This window comes from Molothrus ater, chromosome 2, assembly GCF_012460135.2.
Source record: "Molothrus ater isolate BHLD 08-10-18 breed brown headed cowbird chromosome 2, BPBGC_Mater_1.1, whole genome shotgun sequence".
In the NCBI taxonomy this organism is placed as follows: Eukaryota; Metazoa; Chordata; class Aves; order Passeriformes; family Icteridae; genus Molothrus; species Molothrus ater.
Genome location: NC_050479.2, coordinates 42,408,092 through 42,432,910, shown reverse-complemented (window position 1 = coordinate 42,432,910; position 24,819 = coordinate 42,408,092). Strand labels below are relative to the sequence as shown.

General features: G+C 36.8%; 1 protein-coding gene across 1 annotated transcript in view; it reads left to right on the top strand.

Moving 5' to 3' along the window:
* GPC6 (glypican 6) overlaps positions 1–24,819 on the top strand; it is a 722,602-nt gene that overhangs the window by 202,692 nt on the left and 495,091 nt on the right. The window contains exon 2 of the mRNA XM_054518587.1: positions 16,605–16,763. Within this exon, the coding sequence (XP_054374562.1) occupies positions 16,605–16,763 (159 nt within the window). The remainder of the gene's footprint in view (positions 1–16,604; positions 16,764–24,819) is intronic.

The window sequence follows — 24,819 nt, the reverse complement described above, 5'->3', positions numbered from 1 at the left end:
CAGTGAAGGAATTTGCAGTAAATACTAAGTAAATAGACTTTATTGTAATGCATTTAAGTGCCTGAAGGAAATTATATTGAAAAATTATGTGGGTTTTTATTTTTTCTTTTACAATTAAAATCATTTTAATACACATTTCAATGCACGGCAAACTGAAAATATCTTCAACATTCTAATTTTTTTTAAAAAATAACTTTGGACCAGTATTAGTTGTACTTTCTTGCAGTTTTATTCTTGATAAAAATGCTTTGATAAGAATCTTTGCTCTTTCCTCTGGGAAGATGCAAGTCCTCATAGATATAAGTTTATTGTTTAAGACACTATTTCCAAAAAAAGCCAACTAATCTTTTATCTAAACGCTTCTGAGAATTACATGTCAATTAAATTGAAATCATGCAGATCCTCTAGTATGTAGTGGATATGAAACTTTAGAATGACAATATGTGAAAACTTCTTTGCAAGTATGATGCACTCTTTTGTTTCAAGGACAGTGAGATAAAACAAAAACAATACAATAATTTTCAACATCAAAACAAGTTTCTGAATATTTATAAGACACATAACATGGATAGAGGTGAGCCCCGTAGACTACCACTTTAATAGACAGCTCATTTTAGTCAGATGTAAAAAAGTATAAAAAGAATTGAAAATGTTCAGATCTCCCTAGTATTTAAATGTATTGCTTAAAATGAATTGCAGAGCAGTCCCAAGTGAATATACAAACTGTTGGCTGTTTTCTGAAAGAAAAATGGAAACAGTACTATGAGCCAGAAAGGCAGTTTTTCCAAGGCGGCATAAGGAGAAAAGTGCATGTGGAAAATATTTGTGCAGAAGGGGTTTCATAAAGTTGCAGATCTTGAAAACTGGTAAGAGAAAAAGGTTTTCAATCTTGCAGGTCTTTCAGGTTTTCCAGTGAGTCCTGCCAATCATTGTATCTGAAGTCTGTTCTACAGAATTGAACTGAAGATACAGACCAGAAAACTCTTTTCTTTCTATTTTCATTAAATATTACTCAGTAAAAAAAAGTTAGCGCACTGAGAAGAAAAATACTTCTTTATTTTCACCCATCAATTCTTGGTGAAACTTAAAAGCATTTAAATTTAGTTTGTGAGTGAAGCATCCTAGGCAGCATTGTGCCCTGAAGGTTTCTGCAGCAATGTAGTACCAGAAAGCATGTAAATCTTTGGATCTTGTTAAGACACTGTCCTTACCATGGATTGACAATGAAAACTCCTGTCTTTATTTTAATTTCTTAGATGCATTTGATTATGATCAAGGAAAAGAAATTTTAGTTTGCAGCAGTACTTAAGTGTATTATTTTAAAATACTGTATGATGAACTGTAGTGTTTTTACCCACAGCTTTTATGAAGACCTAGTTGCTTCAACTGAGCTTTAACAGCTCAGTTTCTTGGGGGATGTGTGGAGATACATTTGGGGTTTTTTGAGTATCTGTCTAAAACTGAGCTGTAATTCATATTTTTAAAGTTTCAGCTTGCTACCATTAGGTACCTTACAATTTCAAAACACTAATTGTCCTCAAACTTAGCCCATGTGGCAGATTTCAGTGAGACTAAATAGTCAGTTTTGAAGATTGAAGGCATATGTATGTAGGACAATATGATTAAGGAAGACTGTATATGAAGATTTTATTGTATTTTTGAAGTTCTGTGTATTTGGTTCTGTTATTGTGGTACAGATCAGATCTAAGTGCAAGTGAAGGCACAAGCATCAGTCAGTAGCGTCAAAATATCTGAATGAGATTGTTTAAATGAATTCTAAAAATGTGGGATGCTACAGATTACATCTAGAAAAATATCACCACATTTTTTACTTTTCATTGTTTCAAAAAAAGGCTGAATTTCATATGAAGCATTATCTGCTAGCTCTTCTTCAATGATTTCACTTCTCTTTTTCACACTCCATATGTCTGGTTTTTCACTCATATGCAGCTATACAAGCTTGCTGTTACCCTCTTTTGGCTGTGTTTTGGCATGGAAAAAAAATGCTAATTGACATAACCTCTTAAAAGTTGCTGTAGAAGCAAGGGTTCTGTGGAAAAATACCAATGTATTGCATTCACAGCAAAGCTGTGCGACATTGAGCAAAATCTTGAAAGTGTAACTACCAGCTACAGCATGTTTGTGGATGTGGGTGTTGCAGAGTGAACCTGCAGGAAGGACAACTGTCTTTTCCTGGAGATCTCCAACTGTGAAAAAGCTTCTTTAAGATCCCTTCATCCCTTAAGAACCCTTCATCCTGACACTGGATTGTGCTTTCTTAAGAACCATGTCTGAATCAGGAAGTTGTAGAACACCAGGATATGTTCTGCTTGCCTGCCTGGCTTAACCAGAAAACTGCTAGCCAAATATACAGTCCCAATGCATGTGGTATAGTCAAGCTCATACTCACATTATTCTACCTCTTTTGAAGCAGAAGCTGCCTACTTATCCCACACTTCATATTCCTTAACCTTCATTCTTCTGTGCTCCCATAAGAGGGTAATGCTGTGGCATTACTGGTGCATTTATTCAGGTGACATTGTTTCAGTTCAAAGTATCTGAAATAATGTGAGGTTTTGTTCTGTCTAAATAATTAGTGTGATTTGCTTTTATATTCTATTTTAGTTGAGAGCTTATGAAAATTAAAATAGCAATGATATGGTTCTTTCTGGACAAATGTTACATTATTTATACCCTCATTATTAATACACTTTGACTGTCTCTCTCTTTTCATTTCCCTTTCTTTCAGTCCCCGTTTCCTTCTCATATTTCAAAAGCACTAGACCTTTTTTTGACAATTTAATTACACTATCCAAAAGCAAACTGAGATAATCTAAGGATTGCAGTCCAATCCTGGGTGAGCCTCATTGTTATGCAAACTTACACATTAAGTGGGTACGTAAAGAAAATTTTACAAGTTTGACTGCATTTTTTTTAGAAGATTGTGGAAACATTCAGACTTGCAGAACGGCAATTTAGGCAGATCAGAACTGAAGATTATATTAGCTTGACTCTGTGAAACAAAATGGGTGAACTTTGTTCATTTCTGAGCAGCAGAAATAAAGCACAAACATGATCATGCCATGCTATGGGAACATTTAATAAAGTAAGATGTAGTCACCTGGGGAATGTCATGATACCATTCTATTTCTTTGATCCATCCCACTTTCACCAGTGTGGATGTCATTCCCTGTAGTACTTCTACTTTTCATCTAATTAATCTGTTCTGATGATACAGCCCCTTGTAAAGGATATTCTGCAACACTCAGAGACCTAAATTTGCTCATAAAATAACTGACACAATTTCAGTTTGATCATTTTGTATTTTGGGTGTGTCTTGTCAAACAAGTCTTAGATACTATCTCAACTCTGAATGATTTTTCAAATTAGCATTAAATCACTGCTTACTGCTTCTCTTTGCAGTCTGTACTCACAGATCTGCAGCTTGACATGAAGTATGCAGCATCTACCTTTAAAAATGCAGGGAATTCAGTTCTTATCTTCACTCTAGAATTCATTCCTGAAGGAGGTAGATTGGTTAAAGCTTTGAACTTTTTTTTTTATTACTTATTTCGTTTTCATAGATCTACTATATTGCAAATCAACTTAGAATTATTGTGGGACCTTACAAGATTTTGTCTCTAGCATATGTGCCTTTATTAAGTCTTTATTATTATATGGCTACCATTTTTTAATCTCTTAAACAGAATTTTATGTTAGTGGTAATAGTAATAATAGTTTCAGATTGTTATAGGGACTTCAGCAGGAAGTTGGTCACACAGGATTTCTAGTTTCTTGCTCTGGAAGCTCTTGAGTATTGCTTGAATGAAGAAGACAGTGAAGGTGCTTAATTTGCTGTTTTTGTACATATCTTAGATATCAATACATTAAGGTTGTCTTGACTGAATTCATCATCTGATTATGAGTAAGTAGTCACACACTTGTATGTTTTAATAGGCAAAGGCTGCATCAAGGACTATAAGCATTTGATAGGTGAATCATACTACTTCATTGTATACCAAATACAACCTTAACTATAAGCAAGCATGTTTGATTCATTTTAGATCCTCTTTGCTTAAATCATGAGTGTGGAGCTCATGGTCAGACCCAAATTTTCCTATATTTTTGTAGGTGTATAAAAGGAAAATCAATGATTTGATAATATATAAATGATGAGTAATAACGTAATTATAAATTTAAACTCCAAATATCAATAAAAATACATTTTTCAGCAGCTTGTCCTTATGAATTTTAATGGTGGCAGTTTTTATGGATGAAGGACTTCAGGTGTGTAAGTTATCACATAGAGTTTAGTGCTACTTTCAGATGCAAAAGTTATTGCAGAATTTATTACTGTCATCATCATCATCCTCATTTAAGAGTTTATGTTGGATGTTATGGGTAGTTTTCATTTTTTAGGAAGTAATGTTATCCTGTGGTAGTTACTTTATGAGTTGTCAGATACTACTGAATTATTAAATGACAGCAAGGAGTAGCCTAGATAGCTGTTTTGTTAAACTTGTTTTTAATTAGTTTTTGTGTAGTTTTAGAACTTGGTCAGAGACTATGCAGCATTAATTTTGTATGACAACTCCATTAAGATAGAATTTAACTTTTCTTTTGGGTTTGCATGGCCAGGTTTTGGCAGCAGGGGTGCTCCAGGGGTGGTTTCTGTGAGAAGCTGCCAGAAGTTTTCCCCATGTCCAGCAGAGCCAATGGCAGCCAGCTCCAGCACAGCTCTGCCGGCAAAGGCCGAGTCAACCAGGATTGGTGGTAGCACCTCTGTGATAACACAGTAAACAATGGGGAAGAAAAGTTGTTGTGCAGTTGTAGTGGGTGCCAGAGAATAGCAGAGTGAGAACATGTGCCAGGAAAAATTCTGCAGACACCAAGGTCAGTGCAGAAGGAGGGGCAGGAGGTGCTGCAGGTGCCAGAGCTGACATTCCCCTGCAGCCCCTGGTGCAGCCAGCCCATGGTGAGGCAGCTGCGTCCCTGCAGCCCATGGAGGTCCCTGGGGATACAGAGATCCACCCTCAGCCCGTGGAGGAGACCCATGTGGAACGCCCAAAAGATGCTCATGGCAGCCCAAAAGAAGGCTGTGAGCCTGTGGGAGGTCTGTGATGGAGAAGGGTCCTGGCAGAGACCTCTGGACCCATATCCTTGCACTTCTAGGGGGAGGAGGTACAGCTGGGAAGGAGGGTGAGGTTAGGGGAAGATATGTTTTTAAGATATATTTTATTTCTCATTAGCCTGCTCTGATTTTGTTAGCAATAAATTCAGTTAATATCCCCAAGCTGAGTCTGTTTTGCCCATATTGGCAATCAGTGAGTCCTGTCCTTTTCTCAACTCGTAAACTCTCCCTCATCCACTTGCAGAGGGGAGTGATAGAGCAGCTTTGGTGGGTGTCTGGCATCCAGCCAGGGTCAACCCACCACAGCTCTAGATACTTTGCAACCATATTATGAGGAAGGCTAAATCTATTTAAATGTGCTATATAGATTTTAAGAAGCACTCTGTTCTGTGGAAGGGGATTTAGAGTGTTCCTAAAGTGACGTTAAAAGAATGCTAGTAGTAATCTGATTCTCCCTTTAGGACATTAATCTTTTAAAAGTAGTATCAGCTAAGATTGGCATTGATAATTCAATCACTCAAGTAGCTGAATTTGCATTTGGCAGAAAATGGTTGGAAACATCTGCAACAAGTGCTCAAAACTGCTATTGCAGTTGAGCAACTGCTGTCACTGAATGAATGTAGAAAATAGCCAGAAACTTTAAAAGAATATTCATTAAACACAGTACTCATTAGGCAATTTGTGAGCTGCACCACATTAATTACACTGCTTAGAAATTGCCTTGGAATAGGGACATTTTTCCTTAGAAAACAGTAGACAATAAAAAAAAAATAGAAAAGCTTTGGTATTTTCTGTTTAATCAAGATGTAAAGGATTTCCTTTTCCTTTTTTGCACCTGGCTTTTAGCGAAGTTAATAGCACCTGCATTGTATTATTCCTCATTATAAACCTATAAATCTCCTTCAGAAACATAAAATGCTGTGAAACCTGTCAACTGGTAGTATATTGTATTTATTAGGATCATGAATCCCTAATTTGTAATTTAGAAAAGCGCCAGCTCAGTGAAGAGGTTATTTACTGGCAGATGTGTATATTTTGTATATGACTTTTTCATAAACCATTCTGGCTTGTTTGCTGATGACTTCTTTTGCAGAATGTGATTTGTTGCCTTATCTCATAAGCCCTCTATGAGCAGACTGATCTTGATATACTTTTTGTCACAGAAGCAGCCAAACCACTCCAGTTTTTCAGAGAATGGCTTTCAACAGTTTCACAAGAAGAAAAAAATCTTTTTGTCACTCCGTGCTTTTAATTGCATGTACAGTGTTGTGCAAATGTTCATAAACTTGTCCATACTATTTCTAGTTTGATTGTGTAAATCATGATTGTGTAAATCACCACTTCAGAGGAAAGTTCCATCTCCTGGGTCTCCTTATTGCCCATGAATCAAACCATGAAAGAGAGACTTTGCAGGTTGATGTTCAATTGTGACACAGTTCTGCAGTAACTTAAAGCACACATAGAAATCACAGTGAGTGGAGATCTTCTTTTAGATGGTTTGCACATTTTACCACATAACTGTTTTTTTTTCTCCTTGGCAATTGCAGACATTACCTTCACTTGCCAACATTTACTCTGTGAAGGCTGGGAAAGACAGTTTGATGTTTTTTCATCTATGGTTTACTAGATGTATTCCTAAACTGAAACTTGTCAGTCATCCTTTATAACTCTATTTGTGATATACAAGGAAAATACATTATATATTACTTACTTTTGACAATCAATGCAGACAGTGATAAGGAAAAAGATAATGTAAGTTTTATCAGGACATTTTCTATTTTAAATAATTGTAAGGACAGTAAAAGTCAATACTATTGCTGAAAATGTCAACTTTATAGACTTTAGAAATTACTAGTAACTAATATTTAAAGAATAATATTGCCTAGAACTATTTTCTTCTTTACAATTTTTTTGCCAAGGTGAAAAAACCCAAAATATTTCAGGCCCAAGATTTTAGACATATATTAGTCCAACAGAGCACCAAAAAGTGCTGTAATGTATTTACTACTGCTGCTGTTGAGCCCAGGCTTGAAATATAGTTCACAGTTAATAAAAAAAAATCCAAAATATTGCTCTTTCCTAAATATACATGAATCATATTGGAATAATGTGCATGTTGACCTAGCTTTTATTTTAGAGATTTATTCTTGCTGTTTGTGGGGATTTCTATAGATAATCACAGTCACTCCCTATTAGGGGTGCAAATAAGCACCACTTTTGCCCAGATGGCACAATCACAGAGCCCCTTGGCAGGGCCACAGGGCTCTCTCCAAAGAGGAGGAGAAGGGAAGAAGAGAGTAAAGGAAGGCAAATTCAAATGGTTTAACCCAAGGCACCTGGGGAAGGCAATGGGCCCTTCCACAGGGAATGAGAAATCCTTACATCTAGAACTTCAGAGATGATAACAAAACCTGGAATCATCCTATCTACATCTGCAATGCTGGCTTGCATGTGTTTATGAATTTTTATAGCTGTTTTTAACAGTTTTTGGGATAAGGTGGGCAGTCATTTTAGGTTTGTAAAGACATCCTCAGAGACTTCCTTACATTTTTGCCTGTCATTACTGTTATACCTTAATTTGGCTCCATCCATGCAGCAGAGGCCAGGGAATACTTTATTCTGAGTAGCTTCTGAGAGAAGGAGCTAAGACAGGAATGTACTCAAGGTGATCTGAATTCAGACAGATGCCTCAGTGTCTTATTTATACTAAAAGCAAAAAGCACAAAGGACTTTGACATAGTGTTTGCCAACTTTCTTTCTGGCTCAGTCTGCAACAGAGCTGCAAAGAATTTTCTCCAAGAGACAAGTACTCACTTTGGATGGTATCTGTCCATGTTATGTCAGCCAAAGTACACAGAGTAAATAGTAACAAAGAGTCCCAAGTATTCTTTATAGGAAATATCCCATTTAATCATAATGAACAATAATTATTAAGCTTCTTCAAGGAAAATATTATGCCTGTCATATCCTGAAGATGATATTCTTTCAATAAAGATTTTTTTTTAAAGTTTGGTTGTTTTTTCAGGAGTTTTGGGTTTCCTAAAGTGTGGCTTATAAAATAACTACAAATTAACAAGAGGCTGGTCACTGCTGTAAGGTGCCAGTCAAAAGCTGTGATTTTACTAAAGAAATGGGCCCCCAAAAAAGCTATATTAAGAAGGTAAAAGTAATTCCCTAAAGGACTGATAGAAAAAGTATAGCTTATTACTTTATTTTTCTATATTTAAATGCTTTGATTAAATCTGTAAAAGTGCACCAAAGACTTTTAATTTACACAGTCAAAAAGATACACAAACTTGGAGAAAGTGCTTTGCTTCTTCTTGCCTTACAACTTGTGTCACAGTAAGGTTAATACTTAGGAACTGGTAGAGGCATTTTGCTTTTCACAGTGGTTGGCTCTGAACAGAAATTAAAGGTCAAATGCCAGCATTTCTGGCCCTAAATTTCATGGGTAGACCTTGATCAGTATGATAGCAGGACTCTCAGACCTTTACAAATTGTAGCCTCCCTTTTTGTCCTGTCTTTTTCCTGAAGGAGTTAAGAAAGAGATTAGGATGAAAAATATTTCAATAAAGAGTTTATGGCAGAGGCACCAGAGTCTTAACCACTGGTGTATCCATTACAGCCTATGACTTATGACCAACTCAACATTATCATGTTTGTCTTCCTGAGCTGTTTCTGTGAGTGGCATTGCAGGAAAGCATGTCATTATTAATCAGAAGACAAAAACGTAGATTAATCTGCTTAATGGTAGCACAAAAAGGTTTCACTGGGCTGATTGAAGGCATCAATATAAGAGAATAAGAGGAGAGCACTTTGATTAATGACTCTTAAACAGTTGTCGTTAAGTTTAGTATTTTAGAAACATGGATTTTATGCATGACAATGCAGTGATTAGCAAGGGATCTGCACAGCTTTAAAATACACTTGTCAATTCAGTCAAATGGCATGACTGTATCCCATTCAGCTTTAACCTTTGATGTATCTATATTAATAAGGATATAACTGTCTTAAGGACTGGTTTGGGTAGTACAGAATACTCACTTAGTCCCAGGAAGCTAAGTTCAGCATATTCTCCTTCTGCAACAGTATTTCAGGGGGTATGTGGCCTAAGTGGTGTAAATCTGTCTGACACACCATGTGCTACAATCACATCTTTGGATTTCAGTTTTACATGAAGAATGTTGATTAAAATCTTTATAAATACATGAATGTGTACAATCTCATCCTGCTACCTTAATCATTAAATTGTTCTGAGGACTGATTAAATTTAAAGCCTGCCTTGCATTGTGTTTTATGGTCATGGTAAAGAAATGTGCTGCTTGTATTCTACTTCTCACTATAATGCTATATAAGATATTTCTGCTGTTATAGTAGGGAACTTAATAAACAGCAAAAATCAATTCAGGGGGAGGGGGAGTTGGCTGCTGTTCCCAGGTGGGAGCATGCTTTGAAGTCAGAAAATTGCAGCCATGTAGCCAGTGAGATGATGAAACTGTTGGTGCTGAATCACAGCCTTGCTGTTTGCTTTCCACAAGGCACTGAGCACAAAGCCAGTAATACACTCTCCAAGAGGTAACTAGAGATTCTTCTCACAAACTGTGTTATCAAAAAACAATTTGTCTGACTGTGTATGCTTGGAAAATAAAATGATCCTGAGCATTGGAGCAGTGGTACTGCTTCTAGTAGTTTAGTTGGGAATACTCAAGGGAGTTCAGTTCTTTCCTTAGCATCTGTATAGTCGTAGTCTGAACAAGTTTGCCTTGGCCTCGGCTTCAGTAACTTATTACTGAAATCTTCCCAAGGACAACAGGGTCAGGGCTTCTTGTAAATGAGTGTTCCCTGTGGGACCTGTAATGAAGAGACTGTTAACTAATTATCAGTCTGTTTGGAAGGCATTCATTTTTTAATTGACCTCAAAGAAATCAAGGAACAAAAGGAATCTGAGCAAAGATGATTTGAGTTCTGAGGCAAACAAATGAGTCAGTTTTATTCTTGGGGTAGTTGCACAGGTTTATTGGAATCCACCAGACATAAAAGGTTTTCAAATTCAATATTCCTTTGATTAAAATTAGGAGAGCTGTGTCTGATGGCACGATCTGTGTGTTACAGACAGGTTTCCCTCCCTTCCTCCAGCTGTCATTTTCTGTGCAAATATTGCTCCTGTCATCACTTGTCAGGCCAATATTACGATGGAATTAATTTAAAACATAATCTGTTTCCTTTTAGTTTGAGTAGGAAAGTTCAATTTGTGACTTGAATGTCAGGTGCAGTTTTACAGAGGCTGCTTGCAGGGCTGTTATACCCCACAGAGAAGATAATTACAAAGTCAGAAGGAGCCTTAGGACTTTTTGGTTAGAGAACAGGGTTTTGTCCAACAAAATGAAATTTTAATTTTTGCTGTTTTAATATTGCCTGAAATGCTAAAATTCATGTTTCCAATTTATTTTTAACTGCTAAAAAAGTTAATGTAGAAAACATGATAGTGCTGTTTGGGTTTGTTTTTTTTTTTAATTAAAGATGATTGTCAGTCAAATTCTTCTACAGCACTCTTAGCAGATGTGTGACAGAATGGTGTAAGTGTATTGGAGAAATATAGCTTTCACTATTAGAAAATTAATAATGTGATCATTAAGAGTTTCCTATGCTCCTTGAAAACTTCAAAAAGTAGGCATTCAAAAACATCATCACCCATACTGAAAATGATCCAAATCTCAAAACAGTGGGCAAGGGTTAAAGTTGAATGAGGTTTTTCTTTTAACTCTATTTATCATCGGTTTAAAATAATCTTTTACAATAATAAAAAATTCAGAAAATTGGGTGGAAAATGTTAACTTAGAAACAAAGTCAAGTTGTTCCAGTCCCTTATAATTCTGAGAGGTAGGAAGTTCTGAAATAACTAATCACAGAACCACAGAAGAGCCCACTTTGAAAGGAATGCAGGCAGATCATCTGGTCTCAGGTACTGAGGGAAAGGGAGCCCCGCTGGGGTTAACTAACGCCCTGTCCAATCAAATCTTGGAAAGCTCCAGCAATGAGGCATCCACCATGGCCCTGGGGAGGTTGTCCCAGTGACTAGTCCGTCAGTTCTCACTTTAAGAAATTTCTTTCTTGTGCCAAGATGAAACTTCTCCTGGTACAATTTGTATCTTTTGCCTCTTGCTTTTCCATGTGGGTCCTTGTAAAGAAAGATGCCCCATCCTCTTTGTACCTTCCCTTTAACAACTGTAATACCTTGATTGGGTCCCACCTGAGCCTTCTCTTTCTCCAGGGAAAAAAAAAAACCTGACTCTTTCAGTCTTTCTTTACACTCCAGTCTTTTGATAATCTTCCTGATGTTCCTTTGGATCCTCTCCAGTCTGCATCTTTCTTGTCTTGTGGGGGCCAGAATGGGGCACGGTGCTCCAGGTGCAGCGTGACAAGCACTGAGTATAGTGGGATGATCATGTCTCTGCCTCTGCTAGAAATGCCCCTGGGATGCAGCCCAGTATCAGATTTACATCTGCTGCTGCAGGGTATTGTTGTCTCATGTTGGCTGGATGTCCCCTAGGAGCCCCCATCCTTTTCAGCAAGGCAGCTCCCCAGCCACACAGGTGTCAGCATGTACTGGGCTCTTTGGCTATTCTGTTCCAGGTGTACTGCTTGATACTTGTCTTTGTTAAAGCTCATACTGTTAATAAATTCCACTGCTTTCTCCACAAGTGGCTGAATATGAGCAGGTCTGAAGCAAGTATTTCAAGTTTCAAAGAGCACAGCTAATGACAAAGCCAAATCACATCAATGTAACCTGCTAGGTGAAGAATGTAGAGCTACCTTTTCTTCTTTTAGGCTCTGTTGATGCATACAAAGTGATCAAGTTTAAAAGCACATCTTTAATTTACCCCTTTTATTTAATAATTTTTATTCATTTCTGGATTAATGAAGCAGGTTGGTGACTCTGTTTCTATTCTCCCCATCATACAGTTAGCCCTACCATTCTGTGAACAGACCACTATCACGGCTTGAAATTTATGATTAGAATAAGAACTATAAAATTTTGACTGCCTCAGAAAGAATTGCTTCCAAAATTGCTAAACTTGCAGCATGACCCATAAAAAATTCTGCCTGATAATAAATATGTTATGTGATAATACTTCCATTTCTAATAATATAACCAAGGTGTTAAGGAAATCTGGTGGTTAAATTGTTGAGGGTAATGTTATATTCCATAGGGTTTACTAATCCTTCAGACTATATCTTCTGCAAGCAGTTACCACTCTCAGATCAGTTCTGGCATTTTGAAATGTAGTAAAAGCATTTATTCAGCTTGAGAGCTGTAAGTTTCGATTTTTTAAAGACTTCTGAGTTTTGTAGCACATTTTAAGGACACCAAACAGTAATACATCTGAATATAAAACAAGTGCTTTATAAATTGCTTTATCACACTTCAAAGCAGCATTGCTAGCAGGATTGCCAAATTCAACTGCAAAACTTGCCAATTTGGATCATGTGAAGGCAGGTGTGAGATTACAGCTGTAATAAAACTGAAATTGAATACTGGTAGCTGAATTTGTAGTAGGCAATTGATTTGATTTATATAACATAAGCCACATGAGGAGAGATATGTAGGTCAGCATCTTCAGCTGGAAACAGTGGTTAGAAGAATTGTGGTAGGTGGCTGGAAATATTGAGTTAGTAGCTGTTCAGCCTGGTGCAGTGTAACTACATTCGTGTCAAACTTGTTTGGGGAGACACCATTTGCAGCAAGGAAAAACTAGTCAATTATAACCAATGCCACTTGTGCCATGGAAATTGTTGCTAAAATTAGCATAAGAACCTCGACCATATGGAGTTTCCCAAGGCAAGAACTGGTACATTAGTTATGAGCACATTTTCAGCCTGCAAAATACTTGAGGTGTGTAAATACACAAATTAGTGATTAAACACTTTCTGTGGTAATAGAACAATGTTTTACAAAATGCAAATGGTAAATGATCCAATTCAAAAAATCAGAGGAAGCACAGTCAAATTAGCCTGCAGAGTTGTTTTCAATCCAAACAGCCTCTTAGATCACAAAAGAAGAAGAAAATCCAAAATAAAGCACACACCTCTTAATTAAAAATATCCAAACTAACAACAACAGCAAAACAAAAAACAAATAAAAAAACTAACCAAAAAAACAACTAAACAAAGAAAAAATCAAAACCACAACCCCTCCCAGCAAAACACAACATAAAAACCCAGCAAGCAAACCCCCTACTTTAATGCTAAGAAAAGTGTGTCCATTTTTTAAATTTTTTTTTTACAAGGAGTGAACTAATGACCTGGCAATTCTGACATTAGTTGGAAGTTTGATAATAACAAGCACAAAATGAGAATCATGCTTTTAAAAAATAAAAAAAAACAGATTAAGCATACAGAAATTACTTTGTCAGAGAGTTTCCCTTTGCCATTCCCAGGAAAGCACATGAACTTTTGTCCAAGTTATGAACTTCTGAAAACTGCAGCCAGTCGTGGCCAGTATAAACATTTCAGGGCTTATGAGCAAAAATTTCTAAAATCTTTATTTTTACAAAATTAGCTTGAATATCTTAGGCATACTAAGACTCTGCTGATGTGAACCAATGGAAAATGCTTTTTCTTTTACTTTATCTGTAGTTTGACCTGATCCTCTGGTGCAGGAAAGAGAAGGAAGCAAAAATCCTGAAACAGAATATGAAAAGTAGCACAATATTTCCATTATTATTTATTTCTGCAGTAATGCAATTCTGTGGACAGGGAGGAGAGAATTAGAAATGTGTTTTGAAAAAAGTTCATTATTGGACAGCAAAGTTTTTGATGAGGGTGGGTGGCTAGTATAGATGATTTAGGAGAAGACATTTTGTTGGGAGAAAAAGTCAGTGAGGTAAGCTAGGAGTTGTGTTTCTGATAAATGTGAGTTTCTACAGTCAAGATTCTCACGAATGAAAGAATAACCCTTGAACTAAAAGGAGGAAACTTAATGCAAATACATGTAAAAGAAAACAATGCACTAGGAATCTGAATGAGTTTGTAGTGGGCAAAGTGAGAAATAATTTTTGTAGCAAAGCAAAACTAAGACTCTAAATAAATCAGAGAAAGAAAAAATTACTATTTCTCCAAAAATGACCATTCAATAGAATTTATTTTGTCATAATACTCAGCCTAATATAATGTCTTAAAAATTTAGACTCGTGGCTGTTACTTACTAAGCACATGATGATTACCATTAGGCCATCTTATAGCCTGACAATTGTGAGAAACAAACAGAGCCAGACAAAAAAGAATAAGAACTTCAGTTGAAGAGAGGAAAGAAAAGTGAATTTGATAAAAATTTTCGGTTGCAATGGCACAAAGGATATTATCATAATAAAAAGCATAAACTACTACTCTGACTGGAACTGGGAAAGTAGGTATTTTCAATAAGGAAAAAACCCTGGATTTATCGAGGAAAGGGGGTTGCAGACATTATGGATGGGGTATTTTTTTATTTAATCAAGCACACAGCACTGCTTCTAATGATACAATATTTCAACTTTACTTGTCTTTCTGACATCTAATAAAAACTCACATTACTGTTACTGAAATAACCTTTATTGTTTCTTATTATGGCACCTTCCTTACCTGTTGAATAGTTGCGGTTTAATGTGACAGAGATGTAGAGGGTAAGGCAAACATTAGTCTGCCACTATCTTTTATGTTTGACAGCAGCTGGCTCACCAGTCCCTGTATGTGTTGTTTATGGCTTAGATGTGTGACTTTGAGGATGGAGAGGAATTAATTTCTTGTGGTGGGAGGGTGTAGCAGACATGGGAAGCAATCCTTACAATATTTTGATGGTCATGGGATATAATTTTTTCCCAGTTTTATACAAAATTTTATATCATGGTTCATTTGGACATGACTGGAACTTGTAGGTAGTACTGCCAAACAGTAACTGATAATAATAAAATTATCCTTTCTGAAGATCTATAGCTATGAGCTTTTAAAAAGTCTTGAGACTGCTAAAAGAAACCTTATGGCATTATAATTCATATATTACAAACTCTTGCAGAAAAAACAAATTAAGATGGGGTGAGGAGTCAGGGTTGAGAAATGACTAAATTTCAAGTTAAAAGACTTCATTCGAGAACCAAAACATAAATTCGAATAAGGTGAGGGCAAACTCAAGACAGTGTTTATTCTAAGCATGTGCAAATCTCTTTTTGATGCTGTCTTCAGAATGATGCAGCAGCTAAATGTATTATACCCCTGGGAAGCATAAAACTTAGGGCCTGGTTCTCCTCACTACATAATAAGAATGGTGAAAAGAAGCCTTAAAGTAGGTATAAATTGCATTTTAGTCTTCTTTATGGCTCAGCAGTGGTAGAAAGGAGCCTCAATGGAAATGAGAATCAGGTCCCCAGTATTTATTTAACCCTTGGGCTTTGTATATCATTTTATTTGCACCTTTAAGAGATTTGCAGAGGGATTTTTAATCAGGATTCGGTGTACAGAAAGCTAAATGTTTTCATTGCCTTACAAGTAACTTTAATCATACAGGCAGATCATTCTCTTTATTTCTCAAGAGGAAATGGTAGAATTTTCTGCCTTTGTACAAACCAAGCTAAATGTTTCTGACACCCTTAGTACAGTGTCAATTGGAAATTCACATTTCATGTAATAACAGACCATTTTAATTTCATGAGCTGAAGAATTGGTTTCCACGTGCAAATTGTACTGAAGAAAGCAATATTGTCAGAAGAACTGGCAGAGTGCTTCAAGAGATAAATCTATTAAATTAAATAAGAGGCTTTCATTACCTTTTACATTGCATTTCCATATAACATAAGCATTAATTAAACTATTCACTGCTTTCTCCTATTCAGCAGAGCACTTGCTCAGTCTGACAAGAAATGCTGCCCAAGAAAACCCAAACACAATCATTAAAATACACTTAAGAAGAGGGGAAGGAGGGGGAGAAGGGAACAATGTTTTGGTGCACTTGGGCAAGTGGGACCTGTCTACAAAAATGTATAATTTCTGTTCTTTAGGTTTTGACAACATAGTTTTTGTTTTGCAATTTTTGACAGATCCAGAGGCTTGTAATAGGTCATCTCACTAGATATTTCTCCAGGCAGTCTGAATACAAACAGAACGCAAGCAATTGTTTTTTTCAAATTTTAAGTATGCTTCAGTAAATGTGGAAAGCTTCTTCAGCATGGGAGAACACTTTTGGTGTGAGGCAATTTTACTTTTTAAAGTATAAAAACAACTCTGCAAAGTGTCTTCTCTCCCCTTCGAGGAATACCCAGCTATAGCAAAGTTGTTGATACAAATTCAAGATGTTTCCTGTCAAGCTCTTCAGGTCTAGCCTTAAAGAGCTCCCTGGGTAGCCCACCAAAACTGAAGACCCTTTTTTTTTTTTTTTTTTGGTTCTGGCACATTTCTATCAGTTTCCAAATAGTTCTAATTTCTTCTGTTATTGTGATTCCAGGGGAACATTTGAGAATCTGCCCTCAGGAATATACATGCTGCACCTCAGAAATGGAGGACAAGTTAAGCCAACAGAGCAAACTGGAGTTTGAAAACTTGGTGGAGGAGACAAGTCACTTTGTACGCACGACTTTCGTATCCCGGCACAAGAAGTTTGATGGTAGGCTGGATATAATTTACTTTTTTTCAAGGTTATGGGATTTAAAAGCCATAATATCCATAATAAATTCCAATGCTCTATTCTTTACAATTAGATATCACATTTGCAGTTTTCAGTTTTGCTAAGATAAGGGTTAATATACAGCTGGTATGCTTATCAGCCTTGTGAGTATTGCCTTTAATTACAATGACATCAAGAATCAGACTGTTAAGTGCCTGCAGGCTTGGCTAATGTTGAAAAAAAGAGATTAGATATGCATAGAGAGGTTTATAATTTTTGTCTCCTAGTTTCAAATGCAAAATTTAGGTTTGTAATTATGTTCACTGTTGCAAGATGAACGGTGGATCTCCCATGATTTTTGTTATTGCAGAGCAGTATTTGTGTAGTCTGCCTTTTTATAGCCTTAAGGCTGTTTTTTTCCTGCATGATTTTCTTGTGATGTACAGAGGCTCTAAGAGGGCTCCTGGCTTCCAAACACTAAGGTCTCGAGTTGTGTTTGAGAGAGATTATCATACAAACCACTTAAGCAGGTGATTGAACACATCTTTTCTACCTAGAAAGAACAGAAAAGAACAGTTTGAGGGCCTTATTTCCTTTTGATCAGCCTTTATAAGATCTTTTCGAGATCAATTTGACAATTTGCTAAGTGTTTGTCTGAACATTAAGTTGTTTTTATGGTTATGTCCAAGTTTTCAAATCATGGTTTTATCTAAATATGAAATCTGTATTTGTATTGAAAGTGTCACCCTGAGCATTTCTGCATATGTGTAAGTTGAAAAGAGTCTGGCATTAAGAGGTGTAAATCAGCATTGCAAAGAGAATTGCAGAGCTGCATGTAGGTGGAAATCCTGCAAATAGGTGGGTAAAGCTGGCTAACCTCAGGTAATGGATCATATGCACACATTTAGGAGAATTGTGGAAGTGTTATCTCCGAACTTGGAAGCTTGCTTCAAAACTCTTCGATCCCATTCAGAAAGAAGTGAAGATGACTCTAACTCCTTAGGGTAATTCTGTATTATTATCCAATTAAATATTTTTTTTTCTAATATTGATTCTCTCAATGTGACACAGAAGAAGAAATGAATTATAAAAAAAAGGAATGGAAAAAGTGTAATATGAAGATGAGCTGGAAGAAAATCTCTAGCAGATCAGATGCTAATGTAATTTAGAGAATGTCCTTGGAAGGTGGGGATGACTGTGCACTGCTCTGAGTTATGATGACTTCCCTTTTTAATGTAAAAGCATAATTTTTTTAAGTAGTGGATTTTAAAAAAATTGGTTGTTTTCAAAGGATCTTAAAAAAAATCTGGAATTTGTGTGTATCATTACAAGATGAGTGTGCCAGCAGAACAGACATTTCAAACCATCTTGAGCATGCACAGGGCTTTTTATTCCTGGAAGGAAACTGGGGTGATCACTGAACTGGTGTTCAGTGACCATGTGGCACACTGAAAACACTGGGCTCATTGACCACAGAGTTCAGACAGCACTTTGCTAAATCTTTGTCAACTTCAGGCCTCTCTGTATTGCATTGAGTTTAAAGACATTACAGCTTTTTCAGTAATCTGAAATTCTGTGTCTTAATACTGATGGTAAGGTATGGCTTAAGGCTCCTGATTGGGCGTAAATACTCCCCTCTGGGATCTGCTCCACAGAAAATTGGAATAAAATACTAAGTTGTTTCTTCTATCTTATTATTGATGTTTTAAAGGGAATTTGCAATGTGATGTCTTGTCAGAGAGCATTTGAACTTTGTGTATGCTTTCAGAATTTCAATGCTATTTTAAAGCTATTCAAAATTTGTTCACTTGTATGGAAAAATTGCTTCTTTCCAGAAGGGCAAAGACATTAATGGAAAAGTATATTCACCTAATAGGCTTTCAGTGTAAAAGCAGCTAGATTTCTTGCAGTTTAAAATGCTATGATGCTTTTCAGTATAAAGCAATAGCTAAGGTCTGTGTTTTAACTGTTTGAGCATAATCTATTTTTTTGTTGTTGTTGTTTTTTAATTTGGTACTGTGATTGCACAAAGGAATTCTGATGCATGATTCTGCCTTTTAATGCTAGTACACCACAAATAGCAAAACAGATACAGCCAATTGTGATGATTTTATGGAAGTTTTGCACAGTACCTGTGTTTGTCAAGAGTAGCATATGCAAGCAATAAAAGAATATATGAATACTAAGTAATGCTGGGATAGATATTAGTGTTGGTCCCTTGAGGAGTTAATTTCAACTCTAGTTGCTGCCAAGTTTTTTTTTTTGTTCAGACATTCATATAATTTTGAGAACTCTTGAAAGGACATCAAAGGGGTATCTTGTAGATTTTACAGGGTTTTTTCAATGCTTTACTAGACATCTTAGGGTAATACTAAGTTTTGCAACATAAGACTATCTAGAGGTGTGTGAGCTCTTTAGAATTTTCATCTGACCTTCATAAGCCTTATCTTTCTTAATTTTTTTTCTGCCTCACAACCATAGAGCTTAGATATGATAACTTAAGCGTAGATATGATGTTATGATTTCCATTTTGAGAGGCAATTTCAGATCTGTTTTCCTTTTCAGGATTTTTTCCCGGATTCCTATTCATGATTTAATCTAAAAGGAAACTCATTCTGCTGTAACTTGAACATTGTCTCTTTAGCCTTTGATGAGATAAACATTTTTACACAGGATCACAGAATCTGAGCATGGCTGAGATGTGATGGGGATGGCTTTGTCAACCCTCCTGCTCCAAGCAGGCTCAGCTATCACAGGTCACCCAGAACCATGTGCGGCCGTATTTTTAATATCTCCACGGATCGAGACTGCACAGCATCTTCGAGCAACTTGTGCCAGTGATTGACCATCTTCACAATGAAGTGTTTTCTTGTGTTTACATGGAATCTCCTGAGTTGTTTTGTTTTGGTTTTCTTAGTTTTTACCCACTGCTGTCACTGGGCTATATATCCCCCCACTGGATATTTATGCACATTGATGGGATTCCCTGCTCATTCTCTTCTCTGGGCTGAAGAGTCCCAACTCTCTCTGCCTCTGCTTTTAGGTAAGGTAGCCCAGTCCCCTGCTCATCTTACTGCCCCTTGCTTGGATTGCACCAGTGTGTCCATATATCTCTTGTACTGGGAAGTGGAGACCTTGATGTAACTCTCCATTTCTGGCCTTATCAGTGCTGAGCTGAGATGAAGATTCCCTTCCCTCAGCCTGCTGGCTGCCTATATAATTTCTGTGTCAGTTTTATATTTTGTTTCACCTGAACTGCGGTACTTCCAAATCTATACAAGAAATAAATGTTTGTAATGGTTAAAAGCAGTGGCAGCTAAAGATTAAATTTGTAACAGAGAACTTTAGAAATTACTAAACTATTTGGAACCATCTATGATCAGAAAAATTATACCTTTCTTTTAATTGCCTATCAGTTCTTGCATATTTAAGCCCTTTATAATCTTTCATTTCTTATTCATTTGTACTCCACATTTCTAAAGAGCTGTCACTGTAAAGGAACTTTTGACTGCTCCATTCTTCTAGACTTATTTATTCCTTATAGTATATGAAATTCAGAGATGTCTCAGAACCAAAGATCTGACAATATAATTCTTCCTCCAGTTTCCATGTTCTAGACAAGTGGTGTGCATTAGCATAAGTCACTGCACCACATAATGCCAGCTGCCACTTGTTTCTTGGCTGAGCCTTATGTGCAGATGTTTACATCTGTATTGCTATCATCTGCATATTTGTCATTGCATTGACATACTGGATGGTCATTTCAAGCAAAATCAGTATCTGGGATTTCACTAATAGATGTGTGAGGATCCAAAGAATCTTCTCCTAAGAATCTTGCCAATTAAATAAAGCCTTGAAATAAGAAAAGTTCTTATGAAACAACAAGTGCTCGATGGTCCTGGCAGAGAGTGCAATACCTCTTTCAGCAATGGGACACACATACCCTTCCAAACACTAGGAGGAGAAACAAAAAGCCTTTCCAGCAGACAGAAAACACACAGGAAGTGAAGAATCCCAGCAGATACATATTTTTTCTCTTACCTCAAGGCTTTGTGTAAGCAGACACTTAATGATCAGCTGTTTCCTTCTCCTAACAACAGACAAGTAATCATGCTCCACTTCTTGGACCTCCACTGTATACCTCAAAGCAGCTTAAAATATATTATGCTCCTAGTGTAGCTGTAATAGTATCATCTTATTATCACCAATTCCCTTGCATAGTGACATTGCTGAGCAGCTGTTTCACACACAAGCCAATTTCTTTTAAGTATTGCTCCATCAGCAATTGAAACCAGCCCGGCCGGAAGGTTTTGTCATGAATGTTAATGAGGACACAAGTAGCTGTTCTGTGACATTTTCTCACTAATCCTTTGAATAAGCATAGGGAAAAAATATGACAAAGAGTTTTAATTTAAGCTAAATAGATCAGAACCTGATAAAAGACACAGTGTCTCCTCATTCTCATTAAAAATTACGCTAGCAGTCTTAGCAGTGGTGTTAAAAATGAAGGAATGTCTAAGAATAGCTGTCATGGACTTGAATGGATATGGATAGCCTTCAGCAGAATGTGTGAGGCATGATGCCTTTTAAGGAAAATAATCTGAATAGCCTTAGGACCAATCTGCAGCTGCATTGATCTATCATACAGTGTCATCATTCCCTGTGCTCCTTTTATTTGCAGTCTAGGAGAACAGTGATCCATACCCATTAGTGCTGCTCATATATATCTTACAGTCATTACCAGCAGTAGTGGTGTAAATTACAGGGCAGCAAAGAAAGTTTCACAGATGATCTCCCATAATAATACCTAAAAGAATAGCTGACATCCCAGACACCCTGTATTCCCTCTTCTTGCACACTTTATGAAAGAACTTGGAGAAAAATAGCAGGTTTGAATCCTTCCTTGATACTAGAGCTGAAAAAAGTATGTTTTTTGAAGTTGGTTTCCAACAATGTTACAACTTTTCAAAGGGATGAACTATTATAGCCAGGTGTAACTGTCTCTAATTAAACTTGGCCAAAAAAAAGCGTGAAAAGTGAAATAAGGGAGGTGCTTGAAGTTGGAATACACTGAAGTTCAGTTTCATGGCCAGTGTAAGTCTCCTGCCCTTTGCTCCCTCTTCCTCCTACTCTTGCTGCCCAGCCTGCCAGCCAACCTTGAGCTATAGCTCATGGCTACAGGCTCACTCACCTCTGTGGATTTCTGCAGAGGAGGGGGAGTACAGCAACACAGAAGGACACTTGTACACTGGTGTTCTTGTGGTCAGCAGATAAAGGATGGGCTTCCAGCAGGATATTTTTTAATGCTCTGCTTTCCGTGCATCCAAAGCGAAAGAGCAGTGTTTCCACATGAAGATTTTTGGCTTGGTTGTTTGGTTTCTGGAAGCAGGAAGTCATAAAGGACTGCCTTTTCAACAGACCTGTTTGGGAGCCAGGAGGCTTCTCCGGGGTGTGGGAAAGTCACATAAACAAATACTTACATTATTCTAGTGCTGCCATGCCCAAGGCAGCATGTAGGCTACACCATACCAAAGCTGGATTACCAGATATTTTGGGGCTTCCTTCTGGGCAAGATGATTGTGGTTTGTTTGTATGTTTGTTTTACTTTGTTTCTTTTACAATATTTCAGTGTTGCTTTGCGACATGTTTCACATCAAATGCAAAATCCACTGCAGGACAGGTGGATTTTTAAAATCCACAACTACTTGGCTTTAACAGTGCTAGCATGGCTACAGTTTACATATAATTCATCTAGTGGTTTAACACACTGCCTAACTTCTGTGTTTGCCAAAATACATACCTTAGAGCAAATAGAAAGCTTAAAGAAATGCAACATCTGTTGACTTGTAGCATGTAATGGCTTGCAAGCCTTCATTGGACATCTGGCACAAGTTTCTAAGCAGTAAAGAGATTCTAAATAAGAGATGCCATACCTTAAATTTGGCAGGAATCACAAATTTGAAAATAAAATATTCTACACCTGATTAAAATCCTATCAGAGCTGATAATAGCCTGAGAAACCTCTATTTCCTGCAAACAATTTTAGTCTCTAATCCTGTAAGATTCACCCTGAGATTACTATTTATCCATTTCACATATTATGTCAAAAATTGTGAACTACATTAAAGCAATTTTTTCATTTTTTTAATTAACCGAAAGAGGCAAGCCTACAAAACTTGGATAGGAATGATTTGCCTAATTATAAGAACAGTTTCCAGTCAGGGGTGCTAATTCCTGTCACCTGGCCAAGTCCAGTACTGAAAGGCAACATTCTGAGATTGTGTGTCTTCTGCACACTCCCTGCAGTTGAAAATGCTCTTTAAGCATTTGGATGGGCTCTTCTCTTCCTCAGTTTAATTTGCTAAATGCAGCTGGTCAGAAGAACAGTACCATTCTAGCCAGCTGCATCAAATTTATGAACCTGCAAAGCAAAGAACAAGCTGTACCCTGAGCTGGAGTAGGTGGGTTTCACCCACTCTCAAATTGATCTTGTTAGAAAACATGCTGTGCAGGTGTAGCCAAATCCAAACAGGCTTTGAGAGGGCAGGGATATGGTGGTTTTGCCATGCAACAGAAAGCAGAATTTGCCTTGCTGATGGTTAGATATCCATGATATAAAGTGTTCCTGTAGGTTCCCTCAGTATTCAACAGGGAATGAGGGGTGCAAGTCACATTAGTGTAAAGTCTACACTTCAAATAGGTCTGGAAAAATCATTCCCTGGAGTACTTTCTCTATATGGATTAGAAAGGGTATTTAGTAATGACATAGATGCCTGTACTTTGGACTTACTTATACAATTGTTCAGATAAATTCCACCCCGAGGAACAGAATAAAGGAGTGAAACTTCTAAAATACTTTGGGGCTCTCTTCTGTCGGTTTTTTTTTGCCTCTTTTGCAGAACCATCCTCTCTTTTTGTTTTGTTTTGTTTTGGTGGGGTTTTTTTGTTTTTGTTTTTGTTTTTGTTTGTGTATTCTGTAGGGAAAAAGACATTTAAAATACTGAGACAGGTAGGAGCTATAGAGGTCAGTCATTATCTTATGCTGGTTGAAAAAAAATACTATCCTGTTGAATTCAAATGGCATTTAATCTTCAGCAAAGCTCTGAACAGTGTATGGTTTTTAATATTTTATGATGAAAATTGTTCTCTAAGTGTCCAATCCTTTAAAATATCAACCCATAAGTAAAATTACTGATTTTCAAATACTAAACCCCATGTGATTAAAGATGTTTCAGATGCATGTGGACAAGACTAGAATTAATAGTGGATTCAGCCTCAAGTCCATTATACTGATGTCTTCTTGCAATTGTGCAACAGAGACTCTCTTACCCCTGTGTGATTCTTACTCTGATGGTAGCTGCTCACCTGACACACAGCAAGGACAAAACCATGCTGTGAGAATCAAAAATAGCCACTCTACAGAAAACCCAGGCTACGAAAAAATGCTATACATACATATTGTCAGCATTTTGGATAATAGGAACTGTAGCCTTATAATTTCTCATTTGTTGTCCTCAACCCTCATTAAATGCAGAAATACTATTTTTTAGATTAATCTCATGGCTGTTATAAACAGGCATTGTTATCTTTTTGCTGACCTTCTTTCCCTAATTCTTTTGCCTGTGCATGCAAACAACTGGGAAATTAAAAGGAAACTTAGTGTAACATGAAAAGGTTCCTGTAATACTGAAAAATGATTTAATGACTCTCTGTCTCTGTTTCTCTGCTTACCTAAAAGACTTTCTAGAGTTTATTTTAAATTGTTTCCTTTTTTTTCCTTTTACCTTTGTTTTATGTTTTACAAGAAAAAGATGGAGGTGGATCTTTTTCGGAGGGGCAGTATCTGTGAGGACTGTCACTTTTTCTGGGAGGACAGTCACTTTCAGCAGTGAGATAGGGACAGAAGTGAGCTATATGCCTAAATGCCTATGTGCCATAGGAATACTTCTAGAGATAACTTAAAAGCAGGCATATGAATGTCTACTTGTGCTGTACTTAGTGGCAACTATGAAAATTGCATATATAAATCAGAGCTATCAGAATTCAGGAAGATGTG